Source organism: Fistularia commersonii, chromosome 6, assembly GCF_037954325.1.
Source record: "Fistularia commersonii isolate RoL2024-O1a breed Wild chromosome 6, RoL_Fcom_v1.0, whole genome shotgun sequence".
Lineage (NCBI taxonomy): Eukaryota > Metazoa > Chordata > Actinopteri > Syngnathiformes > Fistulariidae > Fistularia > Fistularia commersonii.
The window spans coordinates 17,873,157-17,890,897 of record NC_141289.1 but is presented as its reverse complement, the minus strand read 5'-3'; the positions used below and the strand labels follow the sequence as shown (position 1 = coordinate 17,890,897).

At 39.9% G+C, this 17,741-nt stretch overlaps 1 protein-coding gene across 1 annotated transcript in view; it reads right to left on the bottom strand.

Annotated features, from left to right (window-relative positions):
- Positions 1-10: 10 nt before the first annotated feature.
- LOC147233558 (plakophilin-4-like) overlaps positions 11-17,741 on the bottom strand; it is a 70,961-nt gene continuing 53,230 nt past the window's right edge. Inside the window, exons 12-22 of the mRNA XM_086148511.1 lie at positions 17,006-17,189; positions 14,924-15,041; positions 13,152-13,346; positions 11,399-11,572; positions 10,760-10,910; positions 9,529-9,721; positions 7,452-7,536; positions 6,463-6,580; positions 4,197-4,328; positions 3,174-3,247; positions 11-2,136 (exon numbers count right to left, since the gene is read on the bottom strand). Of these exons, the coding sequence (XP_086004637.1) occupies positions 1,879-2,136; positions 3,174-3,247; positions 4,197-4,328; positions 6,463-6,580; positions 7,452-7,536; positions 9,529-9,721; positions 10,760-10,910; positions 11,399-11,572; positions 13,152-13,346; positions 14,924-15,041; positions 17,006-17,189 (1,682 nt within the window). The 3' untranslated portion in view covers positions 11-1,878. The remainder of the gene's footprint in view (positions 2,137-3,173; positions 3,248-4,196; positions 4,329-6,462; positions 6,581-7,451; positions 7,537-9,528; positions 9,722-10,759; positions 10,911-11,398; positions 11,573-13,151; positions 13,347-14,923; positions 15,042-17,005; positions 17,190-17,741) is intronic.

Here is a 17,741-nt window from a genome sequence, read left to right as displayed (position 1 = left end):
AACAAATGTGTTTTTTTTTTAATTTTTTATATGTATCATATCTTGTGGCGACCCGGCAAATTTTAAAAGTCAATGCGGCCCCTGAGCCAAAAACTTTGCCCACCCCTGCCCTAGATCTTCTGTCTGGATCTGCATAAAGAGCGTGGGGAAAGGCAGGTCGCGGGTGACGTGACTGAATCTCACGGCTCCCGGGACTCTCTTGGATGCTTTTGGACCGAATGCACGATGTTTTTACAGCAGCGGCTTTCACAGTGCGAAGAACATACGACGGCGATGATGACGCGTTTGAATCCACCCTTATCGATGTAGCTTCAAAAGCTCGGAGCTTCCCGCTCGTTTTCAGCCGCCGATGTGGGACTCCTAAATCTCAAATATTTAAATTCAGGGTTTTAAAATGAGGTTTTATCGCTTGGTCCGCGGCGCTCCTCTGTATGTCGCAGTACTCGAACAGAAATTCTGTTTTTATCTTCCTTTCAACAACATCGTCCAGCCTCGAGAGCACCTACGTTACCGTCTGTATTTTAAAAAGAAAAAAAGAAAATCAAGTACAGCCACATTTATAGAACTTTGGCATAGACTCGGTGCTCGAGTGTCGGCTCTTGTGACACCCGGAGATGCATCTTATCCTTGAACCTACAAGGGCAGGAGTTTAAACCCAGTCTACGCACCTTTTCCAAAAGGGAATTGAAAAACTGTTGGGTTCATGGCTTGGATCCCATTCGGAGACGTGCAGCCGTTATTATCCAAGCAGGTTAGAACAGATGCCGACTAGTATTTCTCCAAAGGTTGGGGTGTTTTTAAAATTATTGTCTATTTGTGATTCCTCTCTCCCTTGTTTTCAAAATGATCCTGGCAGAACATTTACGTTTTAAAGCGAACACACCGCACACTTTAACCGCAGAGAAAAATCATTGTCACATTAATAAACACGCTGGTAAACAACAAAATCGGGGGCTCGGTTTTTAAAAAAAAACAAAACAAACCAGCACCTTTTTGACGGAACTAGAGCAGATTTCATCTTCATTAAGCATTGGTGAAGCTAAAGCGTAAACTTGAATTTGCACAAACCTTAAAAATAGCAACAGCATTTTGGGATGAACACAGACAAATTCATATTGGAGATGCGCTTCATTACAAAAAAAAAAAGGAAAATTAAAAAAACAAAAAAACTCAGAACCCTTTAATAATTTAGATTTTTTTTTCCTAATGAAAATATTGAAAAATATGCTGTGCCTGTGTGATCACTTATGTGTTAATGAGGCAATTTATCCCAATCCTACAAAAAGTGATGCTTGAATGTGTTTATTTAATGTTTACAAATGCCATTCAGAGATGTTAATCAGGGCCCAAAATGTAGAGATAAGTGGTGAATAATTAAGTGCTGCTAATTCAGCAATTTGTCTCAATGTTTGTCACCGTAAGTGAGGCTAATAAAGAACATAATAGGCCGATTAGGATTAATAATTTATACACCGTGCACAATATAATAATAGATTAAGTGCGGGACTGATGACTGCTATGAGAACTTTTGATTGTAGCCAACATTCTCAGCCATTTCTAAAAAATAAGTTGTAAATTGATTATAAGTAACAAGATTGGGCAGGAAAATTAAACGTATGGTTATTACTGAATTTAGTGAGATGTAAAGACGTATTATAAACTCGATGAACGTGCGATCTAGTGCGGTCAAAAGCTGGGAAACCGAGCCCTGGTCTTTAGGACAGTTTCAACACAGAGTCTCACACACACACACTCACACACACACACACACACACACATTCGTAATCGTTCACTCAAACATCCCCACGAATGCGCTGTCAATTCTCTCTCACGCGCACGCACACACAGAAAGACGGCTCAACACACACTTTTCGTTTTTTACACCCAGGAGTCGGGGGAGCCTGTGAACTTGTTCGCCCTATTTGAAGGCCTCCGTGTGGTGGAGTAGAAGTCCACGTAGTTGGTGTTGGCTTTGAATCTGAGCGAATGGCTGGCGTAGGCGTCGGGCGACGTGGGCGTCAGCTGGACCGGCTCGTCCTCGTACTGATCCTCGACGTAGCCTTGCGGGGACGACAGGTACATTCTGTAGCTGTTATAGTTCTTCCTGTCCGGTTCGTCGTAGAAAGGCTCCGGGGGCTGGATGACGCAGGAGGAGCAGAGGTTAAAAAGGATATTTTTGAGAAATCATTTTTTTTTATTTTGGGCCATTTCTAAAGTCGTGACTATACTACAGGACTGTCTCAGAAAATTAGAATATTGTGATAAAGTTCTTTATCTGCTGTAACGCCATTACAAAAATAAAAATGTCATACATTCTGGATTCATTAAAAATCAACTGAAATATTGCAAGCCTTTTATTATTTTAATATTGCTGATTGTGGCTTACATCTTAAGAAAAGTTTTTTTTTTTAATATTGTGATAAAGTTCTTTATCTTCTGTAATTCAATTAAAAAAAAACTTTTTCATGATATTCTAATCGCAATAAAATTTGGCTTGGATCCCTTCAAACTCTGACGATGATGCAAACTTTATCACAGTATTAAAAAAAAAAAAAAAATCATGATATTCTAATATTTTGAGATTTTTAAGTTTTCTTAAGATGCAAGCCATAATCAGCAATATTAAAATAATAAAAGGCTTGCAATATTTCAGTTGATTTGTAATGAATCCAGAATGTATGACATTTTTGTTTTTGTAATTGCATTACAGAAGATGAAGAACTTTATCACAATATTCTAATTTTCTGAGACAGTCCTGTAAAGTGATTTCAGATTTTCATGTAACTTTCAATTTTTTTGCAAATTTGAAGCTATTCTTTGTGGATTTTCTGCTTGTTGATATCAGAAGGAAAGATTCTGGCTGAAGTTCAGTGATTTTCTGGTTTATGGAATACAGGTGGTGAGGTGAGTGTGAAAAGTCTTAATGAAAATGCAACTTTAAGGCGATATAAAGTGTCTAAGTAGGGCATCGCCAGCAGTCACACTTTTATACTTTTACTCCATCAGTTGTACAAGTTGCATTTGATGCGTGGAGGTAGAGGGAAAGCGCTTCTACACCCTTTGTGAAAAAATATGTGGTTTTTTTTCTTGGATTGTATTTGTTGGCAGAGCAGGTCATAAAACAATTCATATTTTCATCGTAATTAAACAACGCAGACATTGGTCTCTCTTACCTGGGACCTCCGCAAATCCTCTCCTGACTGGGAAGAATAGGTGCCAATAAAATACGGGGTTTTCTTCTCAGTCTCTGTAATAAGAATATTAACAGGTTAGCCAGACATTTATTGTTACCAGCCCAGCTCATGTATTTGCTATGAATAAGATAAGATAAGATAAGGCAAGATAAGATAAGAAAATCATTATTATATATTATGATTATTAATTAATATTATTTTAAATTATTTTTTAAGTCATTTTTAAATTAATTATTACAATTATATTTCTTTCAATTTTAATAATTATGATTAAGAAAATAGGGGTTTTTCTTCTTAGTCTCTGTAATAACAATATTAACAGGTTATCGAGAAAATTATTGTTACCAGCCTTGCTCATGCATCTCGTATGGATAAGATAAGGTAAGATAATAAAGAAATAATTATTTTTATTCATAATAATCATTAATTATTTATCAATATTTTTTAAATGCTGTTTAATTAATTATTATAATCATTAATTACTTAATTTAATGATTATGATTAAGAATAGGTACCCGTGAAATAATGAATAAGATGATAATAATAATGAAGAATTCAATTGTGATTATGTAACAATTTATTATAATTATTATATTTCTATTAATATTTTTTTTTCAAATTACTTGTTTGAATCATTAATTATTTAATTAAATGTTTATTATTAAGAATAAGGTGCCAATAAATTACAGTGATGTCTTCTCAGTCTCTGTAATGACAGAAATAACAGGTGATCCAGTAATTTATTGTTACCAACCCTGCTCATGCATTTCGTAATAATAAGATAAGATAAGATAAGATAAGATAAGATAAGATAAGATAAGATAAGATAAGATAAGATAAGATAAGATAAGATAAGATAAGATAAACTTTGTTGATCCCCATAGGGGACATGTTTTTTGTCACAACAGAATAACAGTTATAGTATCAATAAATATGAATATAAATATAAATAGAGAGACAAAAGATCCCCACAAATATATAGACAGCAGAATAAATGCAAACCTGTGTACTGCTGTTTGTGTAAACTGTTGTCTCCGTAATACGTATCGAGTTGCATAGATGACTGCGCCCTCTGGTAGTTTGAACTATGTCTTCTTATCCCGAGCATCGCTGGCGAGGAGGTTGCGCTACCACCTGAGGAATAAACCCAAAAGGGATTCTTTGTACAAAATAATTCAACTAAAAAATAAAGAAAGAAATGAAAAATAATGAGTTCTCCGATATGTTTAAATTGTATTTATTTAAATGGGCTATGACAGCAAGCTTGTTAATTGCTGATGGGAAGGAGGGCAAGCAGCAGCAGCAGCAGCAGCAGCAAAAAGGGAAAAAAGGGGGCGCGAGAGTTCGTGAAAACCCACAGGGAGACACAGACGCGAGCAAAATTAGATTCATCCAGCAGCGACCGCATAATGACCGATGCCAGCTCCCACTCCAGGCTCAGAGGGAGGCAATTTGGCTGCCTGACAGATCGCAAGAGAAAGACGACTAACCTCAGAGCATCGCTCGCAGACCGAGTCTCCAGCAGTTTGTCCGGGGTGGTTGAATATTTCAGAGAGCTATTACTTGAAGAAGTCTGTATTATTAACTGCATAATTGCTTCAGATTAAATTCATTTCGGTGCTTTAGCTGCTCCACGCGGCCTATAATTGATTTTTTTTTTCAAGACATTATAATAATTAACTTGAATTTATTTAAGTTTAAATATAAATCTTTTATGTCTTCGCTGCTGAATTACCTCGACACCTGGGAAAACCGTGGAGAAAATTACCGTGACTTAATATTCACATACAAGACTGGAAAAGTACAGGCTATTTTGGACCGGCGATATAACTACATCGGCACTCCCTCTGGTTACCATGGTTGCAAAAATTGTCCTATAAGTCTGCCAGGTCATTAGGCAGAGGAGCTTAAGCCCGGTGGCCGCTGACTGGAAACAGAAAAGCAGGGGTTTTGAACGGATGACCTTCCAAACTGTCTGCAAACACAACCACGCTGTCTTCCAAGCAGCAGAATGTTCGGGAACAGTTTTACAACGATAGGACAGCAGATGAGACCAAGTATTGATTCATTGAAGGGAATGAGGATGTATCTATTTTATTTTATTTTTTCAAGCGTATATTATTTGTTCTGACACGATAAAAGCAGGTTCTGGAGCACAGACTTCAGGACCTTGTGCCCATTTTGTGTTCCGGGGATTAACCTGGAGTATTGCAGTGATCAAATGGTTTCGGATATTTCTGTGCCGATTCGCATTATTTTAGCTTTCGTTTTATCACAAACACACAAGAACTGACAATCGCCTGTAGGCCACTAACCTGTTTGGATGATGCAGTCAACTTGGGACTGCACTACATCCTGCAACACCAGAACGTATGCAAGGATCACATATGCATGCATGCATCAGCTCGGCCTTCAACAACGTCGTCCCCGAAATCCTCCACTACGGGCACAACCGGTGGATCATCACCTCTCAGGTGAGCCTTGGGAGCATTTCATCCCCCCCCCCCCCTGCAGTTTTGTATTACTATTCTACATTTTTGTTCATATATTATATTTGTATACATACTGCCTATTTTGCACATACTTCTATTTGTTGTACTTTTTTATCTATTTTTTTGACCTAACTTATTCCCTACCCTGTATGGCATCCTAGCATCAAATTCCTTATTTTTTTCAAACTTGGGCAATAATAGTGATTCTGATTACATAAAAGCATATACGTACGTGTATGTCATGCATATACATGTACACATACATATAAAAAAACACACACCTTTTTCTTTGTTTTTCTCATATTACATTTGCATACCATTTCTTTTGTATGTCATGCATATGTATATGTACATGTATATGTCATGCATATGTATATGTACGTGTACATGCATATGCACATGGAAATGCATATGCATATGCATGTATCCATATGTATACATGTACATATGCATATGAATGTGCATTTATATGTACATGTACATATGCACATACACACACATATACATATATATGCATATGCATGTACATGTGTATGTACATATACATATGCATATGTATGTACATGTAGATGTAGATGCACATATACATACACATACACATATACATATACATATACATATACATATACATATACATATACATATACATATACATATACATGTGTGGCAGGCTGTACCCGCATGGGATGGTCCCATCCCTCTCATTGCTGCAGAGCTCAGAGACCATCGCGCTCTCTTTGAAAGAGTCAATCTGACTCCAGCAAACGGTCTCTAACCTGACTGGATGACAGGGGACGTCTGCAGGGGGCTGGTGGGCAGGGTCGGCTGAGAACGGTAGCGGTCCCGCTCCAAAGTGGACACGGGGGTGACGAAGTGGGTGTAATTCCATCCATCCTGCAAAGGACAGTGAGATTTGAAACTCAGTCGTATGTCATGTGACCTTTTGTAAATCATCATAAGATTAGATAAACTTTATTGATCCCTGTAGGGAAAGTGCAGAGGTGTCAAACTCATTTTCACCAAGGGCCACATCAGCATAAGGGTATCCCTCGAATGTAACCTAATGTAGAATGAATGTAACTACTCCTCAATTTTAAATAACTTTGAATGAATTACTCATTCAAATCCAAAATGTTACATATGTATTAGCATCTTTCTTGAACCACCGTGAAAGCTCTTAGCGCAAAATAAGTGGTGACCATTTAGCACAACCTTTGGCAGCAGTTTAAATATTTGCAAAATTGACAAACTTAAAAAACGTACACCATTTTCTTTGGTTTTCTCTAATTACATTTGCATAACATGTCTTTTTTTCCCCTTTAAAAGCACTTATTATACACATTTTCTGCAAGTTCAGGACACTGTTTGAAACCACTGTGGTCCAAATTGCTGATTTCCTTTGGGTTCATCTGAGTAGTCAGGTTAAAAACCACCATGGATTATAAATGTATTCATTCATACAAGCATTCATTGTGAATAGGATTTCTTTTTCCCTCTTTTTTCTTAGGATATCTTTGTTTTGTCATTGTGTAATAAAATGCTGGCCTAATGCCCAGAGGGCATATTTAGAAAATAAAGAGCTGAATTAATTGATTTACTGTTATATTAGTTACAAAAAAGGCAAATACATTGTTATATTTTTTCTGAAATTCATCTAACAAATACTAAAAAAATGTAGCATTTGGCTGTGACTTGTGACTAAATGAACTTCAATAGTATTTCATTAAAATATAAAATAAACAAATGTATAAAATTTGTCTCAAACCTGTTTGTAGAGGCTCCTCAGCTCTCTGTACTGCCACAGCGTATTCAACACCTGGGCTGCAGCTTTCACTACCTTCATGGAGTACCTGCAGCACACACACACACACACACACACCAAAAGAATATTTGGCACCAAAATACAAAGATGTAGCACACACACACACATACACACAACTTATACCCTCTTCCCAATGTCAACAGATATCTAAAGTGAATGAGCAGGATCTAACTTTTACCAAACACTGATTTTGACATCAAACCTTGTGTGTACCTGCAAAAAGAAACTTTGAACAAATACGAATGTTCTTTTTGTTGGCTTGTTTTCACAGCTATTCAAAACTTAAAAAGTGTGTTTGAGAGGGAGGCTTTTCTTGGACAGTGATGAATCCTGAGAAGAGCCACCATCTGTGTTCACAAAACCAAACAAATGTTTCTGTCTTGCAGTGGAAGTGTCAGGAGTGGGTGGGCTGCAGGAAGCGTCACACCGGGGGGATGTCGGAAAAACACCACGGGGGGGGGGGGGGGCTCTTGGCTTCGACCCCGTCCTGCATGTTCGGACAATTTTCTGCAACTCAATCAACAGTTTCTCTGAACGCACCCCCCGAAAAATATCACACCTGACCTCCCCTTTGAGTTTCAAAAGAGAAAAAAATCAACAATTTCATCAGGTCGCTGGATCGACTTAACGGTGGCGAAGAAACTGAACAAATGATTTCCTTTCAACCCCCCCCCCCCCCCCCCCCCCCCCCAAGATAAGAGAAAAAAAGTCTTGCGATAATGAATTCTGGCAACTGGAGTTGATTTTCTTCACTTGAAGACGTTCAACCCTTCATCAGAGAGGCTTCTTCAGTTCTAGCGGGGAGTTTCTGAAGGTCGCTGCCGGGGTCGCGGGCGGGTCGAGGTCCGCTCCCCGATTGCCGAACTCTCTCCTGGACTCTGATAATATATCGAAACATTACCACTCTTTTTGGCGCTACTGCTACTTTCCACTGTCACAGAGAAACAGAGAAAAGCATCGTGCAGCTACCGCATCATATACCATTATGGTACTACTTACTGACTTTTGCACTAAACTGTGCAAAAAAAAAAAAAAAAAAAAAAAAAAACCAACAACCTCTGCTGCAGCTCACATCTCATGCCGTAAAATATCAGTTTTTATTTGGGCACACTTTATACTTCGTACCTCAAGGTTTGATGTTTACTGTTTAATGTAACAGTGCACCTCACTGCTAATGTGCACTCTATTATTATTATCATTATCATTTTGTCAATATCAATATATCAAACGTCTTCTGCGAATGTCCAGTACATGCAGAGAAATTGGCGAAAAAGCTGACTTTGACTTCGACTTATGCAAACGGGAGAGCTGATTGGCAGAAACAAGGTCGTGGGGGTTGTTATGCCAACGGTGGTGTCGTTAGGTTGGAACGAAGGTACAACTTTGGGGGATTTTCCTGGATTAGACTCTGAGAAGGTGAAGCCAAATTCTCAGAAAGGGAAATAAAGGAGTGAAAGCTGTGGAATGACATGGACTGAAGCTCGGGTGGAAGTTACTGAGGAACTTGTTTGGCGGGTGCAGACACGGCCCGGTCCGTGTGTGTTTATCCGTCTTGGTATTGTTCCCGGCACGGCGTTGTGCCCGAGGCCCTCTCCTCTGCTCAGAGACGTTTTTCCCATTTTGACAAAGTTGGCTTCTTTGACTCCTCTCTCTCGAACCATCTGTCTTCTCTGGCCAGAATGCGGACATTTTTGTCTTCAGAGGATTTGCCCTCATCCTTCAGATGTAGGTGGACGGCGGAGTCCTGTCCCGAAGGAGTGTTTGTGCAGAGGTTGTTTTGTCCCCCCAATGTAGACGTCATCATGATCCTCGGCGCATTTTCGATCTAATACCTGCGTGTTTTGTCCTTGAGGCGCACCGGTCATTGCCTCAGGGTGTTTCGGGGTTTGAAATGTACGCCTTATAATCTCAGTTATTAACATTACATATATTAAAATCGCAAGGATTCGCCGCTCGTCGTATTCTAAGTTCATAATGACAGGAAAAAAGACGAAGCGTAACATTTTACGCGATCTCGTACCCTTTCCCCCGTCCTTTGCTGATGTCCACCAGTTTCTCGATGCCGCCGCTGTCGGCCAGAGCTTTGGCGTTCTCCATGTTGCGGCTGGTGACCTCGTGCAGCGTGCAGCACACGGACGCCACCGTGTCGTCGGACAGCACCGACGGATTGCTGCTGGGCAGCCGATTGATCAGGTCTCGCATGGCGTACTTTCCTGCGGGGGGGGAGAAATCGGGTAAACCCAAACCCAAGGGTCACTCATTTATTTATTTCTGTGGAAACTGTGAGAATTATGTGTAGCCCAGAGACAAACCATATTATTAATTTACCACTCTGCTGCCTAAAGGAGATCAAACTCTATAATTTATAAGGCTCTACAAGGGCAACCACCGAAGTACATCCCAGAACTATTTTCTGTTTTGAACCACTTGCTCTACCTGTTACAGGAAGCAGGAAGAGATCCTCCAGGGAATTCAGATGCTTTGAGAGCAGTGGGGACTTTATGTTTTAAATGCAAATTAAAAAGCCATTGCATTAGTTAGAACTAAATTATCTTTATTTTCAACACCGTTCTATTTTACTGCTTCATGATCGCTGTCATTTAATCGTACATAACATTAACTACTAGACTTCGGACTTTTTATCTTTTAAACACCGACTTGCAGGTTCAAAATTCGTTTTCACTTCTTAATATTGAGCTTCAATCTGTTTTGCACAGTTTTAACTTCCTCTTGTAGGATATTCACCAGACACCAGTTTAATGTTGGCCCACGAGCAGGACGGGGGTCGAGACATTCATCACATCATCTCATATCACCCTTTGCGTCAGCCGTGTCGTCTATATAACTGTGCAGAATGTAAATACCTTATCTATTTATTTTTCATTTTCTTTCTTTCTTTTTTTAAAATTTATAGTACTGATTGCAACATTTCACTGTGCGTGCACCGTAACAATTAAAAATCTTGAATCTTGATCTGACACTTTGAATTGAATCGGATTTAATGACTGTTCGTTACACAAATTGACCACCAGGGGGCGCTGTGCCATCACTCTGATTGGAACGAACAGGCCTGTTAAGACACACTAATAAAACAAAAAAAATATTTTAAAGGAGCTGCAGACGCTGCAGGCTACAGTCTGAGTATTCCGACTGGCTTGCTGTGCATTAATTACCACAACAGTCGAACATTGTTTCCAGGTAGCTAAAGCAATTTTGAGTGTGTGTGTGTGTGTGTTGATGTGTGTGTCGACCTATGAGCTCCTTGTTGCGGCCGTCGAGCGCCATGTTCCGAAGGGCGGTGGAGACGGAGCAGACGACCCGGTCGTTGTCCATCCTCAGCAGCTCCACCAGGATGGGCAGCCCTTTCTCTTTCCGCACCGCTGCCCGGATATAGGCTGAAAACTGGACACACAAACACACACACACACACACACTTCAGTGATTTACCCATGGAATTTGGTGGATTTGACAGTAATCACAGTAAAAACAGCAGAAGAAAAAAGATGTTTGGCAAATAAGCAGAAAAGGTAGTTCCTTTCTAGTTTTCATATTTTCACAGGATTGAAAAATCTGTGAAAATTTTTTTTTTTTCTTAAATTTTATTGTACTTTAGTAAACCCATGCTGGAATTGAAAAAAATATTCAGTTGTGAGGGCGATCGCCCCGCCTGCCACTTATGAACAGATTCCTAGAACAATTAATTCCTTAAAATAATCGAAAATAATGTCGAAAATAATTCTTATATTACCTCTCATCAATTTCCCGGAATTCAAAAATTCACAGGAAATGTCTGGATTAAAGCGTCAAACAGGATGCGTTTATTTATTTATTCGGCGTCGAAATGTCAGCACGGGAATAACTTACAGATGTAAATAAATATCTCAACAAACCTTCCAGTTTCCGGCGGAGAGGTTCTGCAGCGACCCCGCCGCGCCCTCCAGCGTGGCGGCGTTGGAGCTCTCGGCCAGCAGGTTGAGGTACGGCTTCACCACCACCGGGTGCCACAGAAGCTCGGCGCCCCTCAGGGGCTGCGAGAAGCCGGGAATCGGGCCGATGCCGTCCCACTGCACGGAGATCAAAAAAAAAAACCCGAATATGCACTTTGAAGAGCTCACTAAGACGATTTATTTAATCTCGGAATTTATTTCATATATAAAGAGGTTGAGGAATGTCACTTGGGATTAGAAAATATGGCCTCGGTCTTTTAATAAAAAAAGATCGCTAACCTGAGTGACGGGGAGGCTTCAACCTTCGGTGTAACACACGTCGGAAATGAAGACTTAGAGGCTGAAATGTGTTCGGCCTAAAAGGGTTAAATGGATTCACGCTCTCTTTTTCTCGCTCTATCCCGGTCCCATCCGTCGCCAGGAGATTTAGCAACACATTCATCCGCGTGTGACTCTCGAACCGCGAATTATCACCGACCCGGAGCCGGCGGAGAACTCGAGGAAGCGTCTTCAAATATCAAGCGTCCGCTCTCGACGGAAGCCTCCTCCGCCCTCTCTGACCGCATCTCATCCTTTTACGACCTCCGCTCCCTCCTCTCACCGAGGGGGATTTCTATTAACGGCGTCGATTGAACGCCGTCCGCTTGCACTTCTGACGGCAACAAGAAATTCATAATGAGGCGCTGAAATGTGGCTCCAGTCACCCGGGGAACGCATCCCAGTTTATCATTTTAAATCGGCGGGGAGGGAACGTGATGACTCGGGCCCGGCAGCCTTTTTGTGCCATCACGGAAACGCGTTTGGCCGGGAAACCGGGGAGTGAAGCGGCCTCTCGGAACGCAGGCGATCTGAGGAAGCGTTTGCGGATCAGACAAAAAGGCGGTTTTCGCGATTAAAAACCCAATTACCGTCACAAAACTATTTCGTGTTTTACTGTTTACATTTTTATCGCGGCAACGGTGACAATTCTGACTGGCTGTTATTTTTTTTGCAGGTAATTTACTCCGATGATTCGTCAACTTCTTGCCCCTTTTTCGGTCATTTACGGCACTCTTAGGCCTATTTTTATTTTTTTTTTAATTTTTTTTACAGATTCACAGGATTACTTTCGACTGAGGGAACGTTCCTTTTTATTTTTACACTTTTTTGATTTTTGAAAAAAGGTGTTTGAGAATGTTTGCATGATTTCTCTGTTGTTTCCACCTTCTCCTGCCTGGATTCTTTCCCTTATTGTCCTCTTGCATGGGATTGCTCTGGTCTCCTTGGATTTTCTGTTTTCTCTCCATGTTCTTCCACCTCCATGTTCTCCTCTACCGACTCTCTGCTCTCCTGCCTAGCAACCGTACCTCAAGACTTCCCCATTAAAAAACGATGCAAACGCCAGGGATTGTGACACCTGGTCCTTTCATTGAATCTTGCAGGTAATTTATTCAGATGACTTGTCAGCTTCTTGCTTTTTGGGTCTACGGCATACTTTAATCAATTTCTTTTTTTGCAGGATTATTTCCTACAGCAGTAGTGGGGGGAGGATTTGCAGTTCCTTTCTGTTGTTAAATCATTTTTTGCAAAGAAGTTAATGTTTGCGTCATTTGCCTCCCGATACTACGGTTTGTCTAACAATATCGGCTGATTATAATTGTGTAAAATTTCTTGCGATTTCCAAAAAAAACAACCCTGTGCACCACAGCGGCGGTACCTTGTCATCGGGCCAGCCGCCCCTCTTCCTGCCGTGCCTCCTCTTGCCCCAGCAGAGGTAGTCCAGCTCCTTAGCCGGGGACGAGAAACCAAGAAGGGTGTCCAGCTCCTGGTTGCCAAGGAGACGGGAGGAGGGCATCTCCACCTCCAGCCGGTATGAAAGGTTCCTCAGCGTGCAGACGCTGTTCTCAACGATCTGAGGAGGATTAGACGTGCGAATGGATTGGGGTTCCTCCTCTTTGGACGACAAAGAAAATCCCCCGCACCGACAAAATACGTCCTGCTCGCTCGCGGAGAAGAAATTTGAAAGATTGAAAAAGGCAGTACAGTCCATCCTCTGAAATCAATTATTGTCATTAATATTTTCACTCAAAAGCATATGTTCTTATCCTTGTTATGGTCATTTTCGTTGTTTATTTCTCACCCTTGCTGTCTTTTTTTATTTTTTTATTTTTTATTTTTAGTTTTTTTTAGTTTTTTCCATGCTGTCGTCTATTATTATCCTTGTTGTTGTTGTTGTTTTTGTTCACCCTGCTGTCTAATTATTTGTAAATATCTTTTGCTATCTTTTAATTGTCTCTATATTTATATTCGCATTTATTGACGCTAGAACTGTTACGCCACTGTGACAAAAGAATTTCCCCTATGGAGATCAATAAAGTAAATTTTATCTTATCTTATCTTATCTTATCTTATCTTATCTTATCTTAAAAATTCTGCATCGTTTCAACATATTTAAACCAAAATGTTGTTGATGTGAATCTGCAACTCAAGACATTTCGAAATCATCGGAAAGCATTGAACTGAATGAAAAATAATATATAATATAGAGTAGGAATATGCCTATGTGATGTAAAACCAAAGTGTGAAAAATACATTTTTAAAGTCTTAGAAAAGAGATTGACTCAGAAGCAACACATTTGTTTGTTTTGCCGAGTCCTTGTTTTTACATTTACGTTGCAAAAAAAAAAAAGAAATTTGTTAATTTGACTTAAACGCCTTTATCAAAAATAAATAAATAACTTCAATTCAATTTAACAGCTGATCACAATTCAAGTGTTAATAACTGATCACGTCCACATTTTTCTGCTTTCAACCCTGAGACATGAGTCTTTTTCCTTCCTCACTGCAGCTCCTGGCTGTTTAAGGCTCATTTGGAACAGTTCCTGACATGAAAAAGAGCCGATGCCATCATGTTTTGAAAATGTTCCCACGAGCACGACGATGAATATTCAGGATTGCAGCGTGAACAGACCAATGGAAAGCAGTTCCTTCATTCAAGCCTTAGCCGTGGGAATCCGCGTCCCTGTTCGAGGGTGTTTAAGCGGTTTCAAAGACAGCGTTTCCGTTGCACGGTGTTTGATCACAGTATGACATCTGTTACTTCTTCTGGAGTGAGAAATATCTCTTTTCAACTGACTTTTCAAATTATCGTGTATATCCCTTTTATCTATTGTCATTTGTCTTTAAGTGTCCTAAAAAGCACTGTAGATTTGATGTATTATTTATATACATCACTTTTTAAAGCTTTACTATGCTCTCAGAAAGCTCCACGCTGCTAGTAAGTTGAGTAAAACGGGAAATATGAAGAAAACTGTAATTGAATTAATTATTTGGTGTGCTCCCTGGGCTACAGGAAGAAAAAGCATAAACTTTTCATTGTTGTCGTTGTTCATTGGAGGTCGCTGTGACTACACGAGGTATTGTGTTCTGTAGCTGAGTGTGTGTGTGTGTGTGTGTGTGTGTGTGGATGAGTGTGTGTCTTGCCAGCACCTTGCTGTCATAGTCGGAGGTGTTGACGCAGGCTTTGAGGACGTGAAGCAGTGAGTCCACCAACCCCTCACAGCAACGCAGCTGACTCCTCGCTTCCTCCCCTGCTGAGCTCAGGTTCCTCACACACACACACACACACACACACACATAAAAAAACACATTCATTCAGAACGAGGTGCAATGTTTGGATTCCCCCACAGGGTGGCTTCAAAACCTGCCTGGATACAGTAAAGGAGGGAGCAGATCCTCCAATAGGAACCTTTAGTCACCGCTAATGGAGAGCTGACATGACAGGGCTGCATCAGGCGCCACTGAGCTCCCACAATGCATCGCTGCACCATCGATAAGGGGCTGCAGGCAGGGACATTGTTTCCATGCAGCATAAAAAAAAAATCACTTATTGTCGCATAACTCCGGGAAACCAAAGAGGTTGAAAATATACGCGGGCGTGAACATGTTTGTTCGTGTGTGTGTGTGTTGTGGTGAATGAAGGAAGTTGGATTTAAATACAGTCAAAGTGTGCATGTAGAGAGAAAACGATGCAGATATGTGGCAAATTGAATTTTTTAGAAGATTTACATTTCTGGCTCATTTTAGATAATGCATGAAAGTTTTTTTTTTTTTTTTTTTTTTAATTGCATTTTGTAAATATTTTCTTGCTGTCTTTCTTTTTCTTAATCTATTCTTTGATTTCCCAGTGATTTAGCTTAGTCATTCAGCCAATGCTTCAGGAAAAAGGGAATAAAACAAGTGCAGTGGTTAAGTATGTGAATCGTGATTCAGTAATTTGGAAAAAAATTAATAATCTTTTAGGTTATTTCTTCATATGTGATGATGTGACAACAAATGCAAATTTTTAGGAAAAAAGCATTTTGCAAATCAGAAAGAAAATAATCAATGAAATATTCTGTTTGGCTGATGATCAGATGATTTGTTGACAAAGGTTACTTTCCATATCAGTTTAGAAATGAAGAAATAAAATCATAAAGCGATAACTTTTAAGGTTATTTGTTCAATTTTTTTTTTTTTTTTATATTGATTTTTGATTAATCCTGTGTTTCTTGCCAAAGTACTTGTATAATTTCCCCCCATGGCTTTATTACCATAACGAAAAATGATATTTTTTTTATTCCTGTTTGATTTTTAAATGATTTGTTTTACATAACATGGGGTTTTTCATTTGCCATTCGACGAGTGAAAACATCGCGACGACGCAATCGAAAAAAAACAAATTCAATAACTTCAGTCAAAGAAAACCTTTCTGACTGACTGATTATCTAAACAGACTTTCTTGCTGCTTTTTTTTTTTTTTTGGTGTTTATCTCATCAAACACTCATGTCTTGTGTTTGCTGTGTGTGCGCTGATGTTATGATCCATATGGAAATCATCTAATGACCTTCTCCCACCCCCAAACGCCACCGTCCCGGCTGTGTCACGTGACCCGACACAAATCTATCCTGCATGTTTAAACCTCCTCATCAGACTCAAAATTTAATCACGACTTTTATTCAACTGGTCAAAAAATTTTACTTGACTATCAGCGGACTAGATTGCGGCTCCATCGGGATGTGACTCAAATGATCGCAAACAAACTCTAGCGCTGAAACAAGCGTGATGAACGACCACGCCGAACTTCTGGGTGAAACAACTTCATAGTTTTTCCCCCGCGACCCTCCGCGCGACGATTAGGACACGTTTGATTTTGATGTTATTTGTAATGTTGACAAATGTATTCCTCCGAATTCATGCTTGCATAAAATCTCCATTACCGGCACTTCCCTCCCAGGGATGATAGGACTGTGATTATGGGCCGCGCTCTCATGCAGCCATTAGGATGAAAAACGGACGAAAAGAAATAGTAGACCAACAAATCAAGAAGTCGTCCTTGCATTTCAAAACAGGGTCCGATTTAATGAGCTCTTGGATCTCAACTTTATTAAATCTTTTTCTCCCGAGGAACGAGGGAGCACCTGTGTGGCCGGACCGTAGAAACGCGAGGTTATAAATGTTCATTAGCGATGATGAACTTTGATAATATATAATATATCCGCCCCCCCAGCGGGGTGTGTTTGTTTCCTCACCTCAGGCAGCCGGTGGTGTTGCGGAGCAGCAGCGACGACTGGAACTTGACCTTGTGGTCGTCCCGGTGCGCGACGCTGCTCCAGCCCGAGTGAGGGATGACAACCGTGTTGGTCAGCGTGGTCAGCGCGTCGCGGATGATGGTCATCTTCACCGCGTCGCATGATGACAGGTTCCACAGGACCCCTGGCGGGAGAGGATGAAAGAAACAAAACACAGAGATGATTTTTTTTTTTTTTTTTTTTTTAAGGGTGCCGTTTCCTGTGGGTTGAATGAAAGTTATTTATTTTTGATAAAGGCGTTTAAGTCAAATTAACAAATTTCATTTTTTTTTTTTTTTTTTTTGCATCGTACATGTAAAAACAAGGACTCAGCAAAACAAACAAATGTGTTGATTCTGAGGCAATCTCTTTTCTAAGACTTTAAAAACATATTTTTCACACTTCGGTTTTTTATCACATAGGCATAGTCCTATCCTATAATTTATATTATTTTTCATTCATTTCAATGCTTTCTGATGATTTCGAAATGTCTTGAGTTGCAGATTCATGTTAAAACAATGCAGAATTTTTAAGATAAGATGAGATAAGATGAGATGAGATGAGATGAGATGAGATGAGATGAGATGAGATGAGATGAGATAAGATGAGATAAGATAAGATAAGATAAGATAAGATAAGATAAAATTATTTTGGGGTAATTATTTTGTCACAGCATATATATACATATATATATATA